The following is an 8,452-nucleotide window of genomic DNA, read 5'->3' on the forward strand; positions in this document are numbered from 1 at the left end:
AAGAGAAGACGAGAAGAAAGAGGGGAAAGAAGAGAAGGAAAGAAGGAAGGAACAATGGATGGAAAGATAAGCAAACAAGAACGAAGCAAGCAATAGAAAAAAAGAAGACCGAGAAAGGAAGAGACGATAAATGAGTTTAGTACACTGCACCGACGCTCTCACTGTTCACAGAAAGGTGGTGAGGGAGAGAAGGAGGAAAGAAAGAAGGAAAGAGAGGAAGAGAAAGAAAGGAAGGAAGAAGGAAAAAAGCTAGGAAGGAATGAAGCAAGGAAGTAATTAAGGAAGAAAGGAAGATGACAAAGGCGCGAAAGACCGAAATCGTAGAGGAGATTACCAGCGTGCACCGACCTTACTAGACGCTGAAGGGAGTTGGTCCCTAAGAGCCTCCGGCTTGGTTAGAGTACCGCGCTCCGGCGCTGATGGCCCGCAACTAGCGCTGATGGCTCCGTGTGTGAGGATGTCCGCCGCGGCGCGGGAGGCGAGCGAGGAGCTGCGAGCGGGAGTAAAGAAGAGAGAAGCAGGGAAGGAGCAGCAAAAGGGGAGGCAAGAAGAGGGCGGTGCAGGGCAAGATCGCAAAGAAGAAGGAAGCGAAAACGGAGACAGAACAAAAGAAAGAGGAAGGAGACGGAGGAAAGAGAAGAGAGAAGAAAAGAAAGGAAAGGAGAAAAGAAAGAAAAGAAAAGAAAAAAGAAAAGAAAAGAAAAGAAAGAGAAAAGAAAAGAAAAGAAAGTAGGAAAGAGAATGAAAGAAAGAAAGGCACAAAGAGGGAGCATTGAAGGAAGGAAGATAGAGAAAAGAAGAAAGACAGAGGAAGAGGAAGGAAAGGAATCTGTGCAAGCAAAGACTAGCACGCGAGGAAGAAAGAAGTAAGGAGCGGGGGAAAAAAAAAGAGGACAAGAAAGAAGCGAAAGGAAGAGGCGAAGGGCAGGGAGAGAGGAGAGAGGAGATGAGCGGCGCGGGGCCGGCGGCGCGGGCGCTGGTGGGGAGCGTGTGAGGCGGCGGAGCAGCACAGGGTGTCGCTGCAGGCTCAGAAACGGCGGCGGAGCGGCGAGGCGGCTCCGCGCCGGTGCGGCGGAGAGCCCGGCTGTGAGCGCGGGGGGGCGGCGCGGGGCGGGCAGGAGAGGCGGTGCGTCCGGGCGGCGGCGGGGAGCCGTGCGGGGCCCGGGCGGGTGCCGGCGGCGGCGGCGGTGGCGGCGGCAGCGATGGGCGTGTGTTGGGGTGCGGTGGTGCGGGTGCTGTTGCTGCAGGCGGGGTGGGCGTTGGGCGTCGGGCAGGTGCGGTACTCGGTGCCGGAGGAAGCGAAGGCCGGGACGGTGGTGGGCCGGCTGGCGCAGGACCTGGGCCTGGAGGCGGGCGAGGCGGAGGCTTGGCGGCTGCGGCTGGTGGCGCAGGGCCGGCGGGCGAGCGTGGAGGTGAGCGGGGCGAGCGGGGCGAGCGGGGCGCTGGTGGTGAGCTCGCGGCTGGACCGGGAGGAGCTGTGCGGGAAGAGCGCGCCGTGCGCCCTGCGGCTGGAGGTGCTGGTGGAGCGGCCGCTGCGCGTCTTCCACGTGGAGCTGGAGGTCACCGACATCAACGACAACGCCCCGCTCTTCCCCGCCGCCCGGAAAAAACCTCACTTTACCGGAGAACTCCCCTCCCGGCTCTCGGTTCCCGCTGGAGGGCGCATCGGATGCAGACATCGGAGCCAACGCGCAGCTCTCCTATACACTCAGCCCCAGCGAGCATTTCGGTTTGGATTTACAGCGGAGTGAAGAATACCGAGAATCCCTGTTTCTGGTGCTGAGGCAAGCGCTGGACCGCGAGACGATGCCTGTGCACCGGTTGGTGTTGACGGCGAGTGACGGGGGCCGGCCGCCGCTGACGGGCACGATGGAGCTGGTGATCTCGGTGCTGGACGCCAACGACAACGCGCCCCAGTTCAACCAGTTGGTGTATAAAGTGGAGCTGCCGGAGAGCGCTGCGGAGGGGACGCTGGTGGTGCGGGTGAACGCCACGGATCCGGACGTGGGAAGCAATGGCGAAATAATGTTCGCTGCGACCACTACTTTTCCCCCAAACGGATTAAACCTTTTTATTTTAAATCCGAAGACAGGCGAGATCCGTCTCACGGGCGCCCTGGACTTTGAAGATGTCCGTTCATACGAGATCCAAATCGAAGCGAGAGACAAAGGGACACCGCCGCTGTCGGGTCACTGCAAAGTGGTGGTGGAGGTGGTGGACGTGAACGACAACGCGCCGGAGGTGTGGGTGACGTCGCTGTCGGTGCCGGTGCCGGAGGACGCGTCGGTGGGGACGGTGGTGGCGCTGCTGAGCGTGTCGGACCGGGACTCGGGGGCGAACGGGCGGGTGCGGTGCGCGGTGTGGCCGCCGGCGCCGTTCGGGCTGGTGGCGAGGTTCGCGGGCTCGTACTCGCTGGTGCTGCGGGAGGCGCTGGACCGGGAGCGGGTGTCGGAGTACGAGGTGGAGGTGCGGGCGGAGGACGGCGGGGCGCCGCCGCTGCGCGGCAGCCGCGGGGTGCGGGTGCCGGTGTCGGACGTGAACGACAACGCGCCGGCGTTCGCGCAGGCCGTGTACACGGTGCTGGCGCGGGAGAACAACGCGGCGGGCGCGGAGCTGGCGCGGCTGTGGGCGCGGGACGCGGACGAGGCGGGGAACGGGCGCGTGAGGTACTCGGTGGCGGAGGGCGTGGGCGGGGGCGCGGGGGCGGGCGGGGGGTGGCGGGCGGCGTCGAGCTACGTGTCGGTGGACGCGGAGAGCGGGCGCGTGTGGGCGCTGCGTCCGTTGGACTACGAGGAGGTGCAGGTGCTGGAGTTCGAGGTGCGGGCGGTGGACGCGGGGGAGCCGCCGCTGTGCGGCAACGCCACGGTGCAGCTCTTCGTGGTGGACGAGAACGACAACGCGCCGGCGCTGCTGCCGGCGCCGGGCGTCGGGCCGGGGCCCGGGGCGTCGGGCTGGTCGTCGTCGGGTCCGGTCTCGGGGCGCTGTGGGCGTGGGCGGCGTGGGGGGCGCCGGCGGGGCAGGTGGTGGCGAAGATCCGGGCGGTGGACGCGGACTCGGGCTACAACGCGTGGCTGCGCTACGAGCTGTGGGAGCCGCGGGGGAAGGGCCCGTTCCGCGTGGGGCTGTACAGCGGCGAGGTGAGCACGGCGCGGGCGCTGGAGGAGGCGGACGGCCCGCGGCAGAGGCTGGTGATCGTGGTGCGGGACCACGGGGAGCCGGCGCGCTCGGCCACGGCCACGCTGAGCGTGTCGCTGGTGGAGGGCGCCGAGGCGGCGCTGGCGGCCGCGGGCTCCTCGTCGTCGTCGGGAGCGGGGCTGCGGCCGGCGGCGGGCGCGGAGGGCGGCGCGGCGGCGGCTGCGGCGTCGGCGTCGGCGACGAACGTGTGGCTGGTGGTGGCCATCTGCGCGGTGTCGAGCGTGTTCGTGCTGGCGGTGGTGCTGTACGGGGCGTCGCGGTGGTCGCCGCGGGCGGCCGTGGTGTCGGGGCCCGGGCCGGCGACGCTGGTGTGCGCCAGCGAAGTGGGGAGCTGGTCGTACTCGCAGCGCCAGAGCCGGAGCCTGTGCGTGGCGGACGGCGCGGGCAAGAGCGACCTGATGGTTTTCAGCCCCAACTTCCCGCCGCCGCCCGGCCCCGCGGCGAAGGAGACGCAGCCGGAGCCGCCCGCTCTCCTGGACACGGTCAGTGGCCCTCCCTTTCTGGCCTCTCGCCCCTTCACCCTTCTTCTCGGTCTCCCTCCGCCCTTCTTCGCGGTCTTCGTTCTGGCCCGCCGCCTGGGCAGGCGCTGGTGGGAGGCGGGCTCAGCCCGCGGGGCCTGCGGGCGGTGGGTGCTTGGCGGGTGCTCAAGGGTGTTCACGGCACCTTTGCATCTGCCTCCGCGTCCTTGCCGGAGCCCCTCGGCTCTCGCTGTGGGGGGAAACTAGCGGTACTGCCGCAGCCGGCGGCGGTTACCGTCGGCAGCTGAGGTTTGCTGCTGTGGGTGTGAGCTGTTCTCCCGTAGAGTAAAATCGCTGCCGGCTGCGATGAGAAGTGCCACGACATCAGCTTTCGAGACGCTCTTGCTTGGGGGTGTGTAGCATATGCACGCGAGCTTGCTGAAGGAGTGCAAGACAGGCAGGCTGTGATGGTGACAGTGCCCCAGGCGCTATTTGGTGCCTTATTCGCGTTGCAGAGTGCTGATTGTGCTGGTATGAGATGTGGAAAGTTTTCTTGTGGAAAAGTCTGTCCTCCTCCTGTGTGATTGTCCCCTGCAAGAGCCGTGATGCGAGGTGACAGTTGAGGCTTCAGGGCTTTCTCTCCCCGTGGAGTAATTTCTCCCTTTTGATTCTCCCACCAGAGTCATTAAGAAAGTAGGGAAGTCTTTGTGGACTTTTCCTCTGTTGTTTTTCCAAGTATGCTATCACTCTACTTAGTAGTCTAAAGTGTTCAGGGAGAGGAGTGTGACGCAAGGTAGGTGTCAGAAACGGGAATTTTCTTTTTCTTTTCCTGCTTCTCCCCTCGCCCAGGTTGCGGAGTAGCAGTCCTGGCCAGAGAAGTGGCGTGACGTATGCTGGCCTGTTTGATGTTCTTTCAATATTTGCATCAGCAGCCACACAGTTACAAAAGACCTAGAAATCTTGTTTTCGTGATAATATACAAAGAATCAAAACCAGACAAAGACACCCCCTCCAAAAACAAAACCCCAAACCCGAATCCTCCTGCACAGTCGATATAATCTGTTACAGTGGTGTGCTCGTCAGCATTTGGATTGTTCTCCCACAGCATGAAATCAATGCCATTGCCATTTAGAGCTATGCTAACGTCACCTATAGAAAGAGTGGAGAGTGCACTGGACACCATGTATGTGATGTCATCCGTATGTTTTTCCATGGTGCTGTCATTGACGGAAGGGTCTGCAAAAGCTGGAGTGAGCCTTGAGGTGGGAAAGGAACCAGTGGCATGTTGCGGAGGAGAATGTGGCAGTGGCACTGAGCAGGGCCTGGGCATCTGCTGATGTGAACTGAGGGAACTGGAAATCCTTGGGAAGACCATGGGCCATGTCATAAGAGGGCAGTAATGGGAGATGATGTGCTTGTCTTGAGAATGCATGTCGCAGACTGTGGAATGGAGGATGCCTAGGGGAAAGTATGAAGCAGGATGGGGATGGAGTGTTCTTGCCCAGGATCTTTCGCGGGCTCCCAAGGGTCTGGAGTTGGAGGCCTTCTGGATCTTGAGACAGTGTGTGGTACTGAAATGCCCACAATGTCTTTTGAGGTTATGAATACCTCCCACCAGAGACAGTGCGTTGTGCTGCTGCCTGATTGCCGTAGGCAATGTGTTGGTAAGAGGAGACGAGATGCAGACAGCTGAAGACTGTCTGATGAACCTTTTCACTCCTGCTTTGGGAAAGATGTTGTGGGAAGATAGCGCTTCAACGTGCTGTCCTTGTGTAGTGGTGGGCATCCATAGCAGCTTCCACAGCTGTTGATGCTGCCATGATCATAGAATCGTAGAATGGTTTGGGTTGGAGGGGACCTTAAAGATCATCTAGTTCCAACCCCCCTGCAGTGAGCAGGCACATCTTCCACTAGATCAGGTTGCTCAAAGCCCTGTCCAAGCTTTCCTTGAACACTTCCAGTGATGGGACATCCACAACTTCTCTGGGCAACCTATTCAGTGTCTCACCACCCTCACAGTAGAGAATTTCTTCCTAATATCTCATCTGAATCCACCCTCTTTCAGTTTAAAACCGTTTCCCCTTGTCCTATCGCTACACTCCCTGATAAAGAGTGCCTCCCCATCTTTCCTGTAGGCCCCCTTTAAGTAGTGGAAGGCCGCTGTAAGGTCTGCCTGGAGCCTTCTCTTCTCTAGGCTAAAGAACCCCAAGTGTCTCAGCCTGTCCTCATCGGGGAGGTGCTCCAGCCCTCTGATGATCTTTGTGGCCCTCCTCTGGACCCGCTCGAGCAGGTCCGTGTCTTTTCTTATGGTGGGGGCCCCAGCGCTGAACACAGTACTGCATGTGGGGTGTCACAAGAGTGGAGTAGAGGGGGAGAATCACCTCCTTTGACCTGCTAGCCACACTTCTTTTGATGCAGCCCAGGACACGATTGACTTTCTGGGCTTTGAGCACACACATTGCCAGCTCATATTCAGTTTTCGTTCACCAATAGCCCCAAGTCCTTCGTGGCAGGGCTGCTCTCAATCCACTCATCGCCCAGCTGGTATCCATGTTTGGGATTGCCCCAACCCAGGTGCAGCACCTTGCACTTGGCCTTGTTGAACTTCATGAGGTTTGCATGGGCCCACCTCTCTAGCCTGTCAAGGTCCCTCTGGATGGCATCCCTTCCTGCTAGAGGGTCAACCACACCACTCAGCTTGGTGTCATCCACAAACTTGCTGAGGGTGCACTCAATCCCCCCATGTCCCCAACAAAGTTGTTAAATAATACTGGTCCCGATACGGACCCCTGAGGGATACCACTCGTCACTGGTCTTTGCCCGGACATTGAGCCGTTGACCCACAACTCTTTGAGTGTGACTATCCAGCCAATTCCTTATCCACCAAATGGTCCACCTGTCAAATCCATGTCTCTCCCTTGTAGAGACAAGGATGTTGTGCGGGACAGTATCAAATGCTTTGCACAAGTCCAGGTAGATGATGTCAGGCATCTTCCCTTATCCACCAATGCTGTAACCCGTCGTAGGCGGCCACCAAATTTATCAGGCACGATTTGCCCTTAGTGAAGCCATGTTGGCTGTCACCAATCACCTCTCTGTTTTCCATGTGCCTTAGCATAGTTTCCAGGAGGATGTGCTCCATGATCTTGCCGGGCACAGAGGTGAGACTGACTGGCCTGTAGTTCCCCGGGTCTTCCTTTTTTCCCTTTTTAAAAATGGGGGTTATGTTTCCCCTTTTCCAGTCACTGGGAACTTCACCAGTCTGCCACGACTTTTCAAATATGAGGGATAATGGCTTAGCAACTTCATCTGCCAGTTCCCTCAGGACCCTCGGATGCACCTCGTCAGGTCCCATGGACTTGTGCACCTTCAGGTTCCTTAGATGGTCTCCAACCAGCTCTTCTCCTATGGTGGGCGGTACTTTATTCTCCCAGCTGAGGTTTGCTGTTCCAGGAGTGAGTGGTTCTCCCGTAGAATAAAATCAATGCCGATTGCGATGAGAGGTGCCACGACACCAGCTTTGCAGACCCTCTTGCTTCCTGGTGTGTAGCATTTCCACTCGAGACTGATGAAGATCTGCAAGACATGCAGGCTGTGGTGCTGGCAATCCCCCAGGTGCTGTTTACTGCCATTTCTGTTGCTGACTGCTGATTGTGCTGGTATCAGATGTGGTTTCTTGTCCAAAATGTTGTTGCATTGTCCTCTTTGATTCCCCTCTGAAAGAGACGTGATGGAAGGTGACAATTGGGACTTCAGGGTTTTTTTCTCCCTGTGATGTAATTTCTCCATTTTGGTTGGCTCAGCGGAGTCATTATGGAGGTAGGGAAGGCCATACGGGCTTTTCCTATGTTCTTTTTGCAAGTACATTGTTAGTGTAGTTCGTCATATAAAGTGTTCAGGGAGAGGAGGGTGACCCAAGGCAGGTGTTAGAAATGGGAATTTCCTTTTCCTGCTCCCCCTTTTCCCCCAGGTTGTGGACTGCATTCCTGGCCAGAGAGGTGTCATGATGTACACTGGCCTGTTTCGAAGACCTTTCAATATTTGGATCAGCAGTGACAACCTTAAAGAATCCGTGTCAACCTTCTTTTCAACCAAAAAACCCCACCATTCCCCAAATTGTCCTACACATTAGAGATCATCCATTACAGTGCTGTGCTCATCAGCATTTGGGTTGCTCTCTCACAGCATGAAATCAACGGCCATTGCCATTAGAGCTGTCCCGACATCATGGATTTATGGAAGGCAGGTCCTGCTTGACTAACCTGATCTCCTTCTCTGACAAGATGACTGGCTTAGTGGATGAGGGAAAGGCTGTGGATGTTGTTTACCTGGGCTTTAGTAAAACCTTTGACACCGTTTCCCCACAGCATTCTCCTGGAGAAAGTGGCTGCTGATGGCTTGGACGGGTGTACTGTTCGCCGGGTTAAAAACCTGGCTGTCTGGCCGGGCCCAAAGAGTTGTGGTGAACGGAGTTAAATGCAGTTGGTGGCCGGTCACCAGTGGTGTTCCCCAGGGCTCAGTGTCGGGGCCAGTTCTGTTTAATATCTTTATCAGTGATGTGGATGAGGGGATCGAGTGCATGCTCAGTAGGTTTGCAGATGACACCAAGTTGGGCAGGAGTGTTGATCTGCTTGAGGGTAGGAAGGCTCTGCAGAGGGGTGTGGACAGGCTGGATCGATGTGCCGAGGCCAATTGTGTGAGATTCAACAAGGCTAAGTGCCGGGTCCTGCACTTGGGTCACAAGAACCCCAGGCAACACTATAGGCTTGGGGAAGAGTGGCTGGAAAGCTGCCCGGAGG

The 8,452-nt window shown here is 58.1% G+C and overlaps 1 protein-coding gene across 1 annotated transcript; it reads left to right on the plus strand.

The window, feature by feature from the left end:
• The first annotated feature begins 1,202 nt into the window (after nucleotides 1-1,202).
• LOC127028821 (protocadherin alpha-2-like) lies at nucleotides 1,203-4,608 on the plus strand. Its single transcript, XM_050914504.1, is given in 4 exon segments — nucleotides 1,203-1,604; nucleotides 1,606-2,971; nucleotides 2,974-3,784; nucleotides 4,503-4,608. Coding segments are annotated over 4 exon segments (2,685 nt in total).
• Nucleotides 4,609-8,452: the final 3,844 nt, after the last annotated feature.

This window comes from Gymnogyps californianus, unplaced genomic scaffold (genome assembly GCF_018139145.2).
Source record: "Gymnogyps californianus isolate 813 unplaced genomic scaffold, ASM1813914v2 HiC_scaffold_44, whole genome shotgun sequence".
Taxonomy (NCBI): Eukaryota; Metazoa; Chordata; class Aves; order Accipitriformes; family Cathartidae; genus Gymnogyps; species Gymnogyps californianus.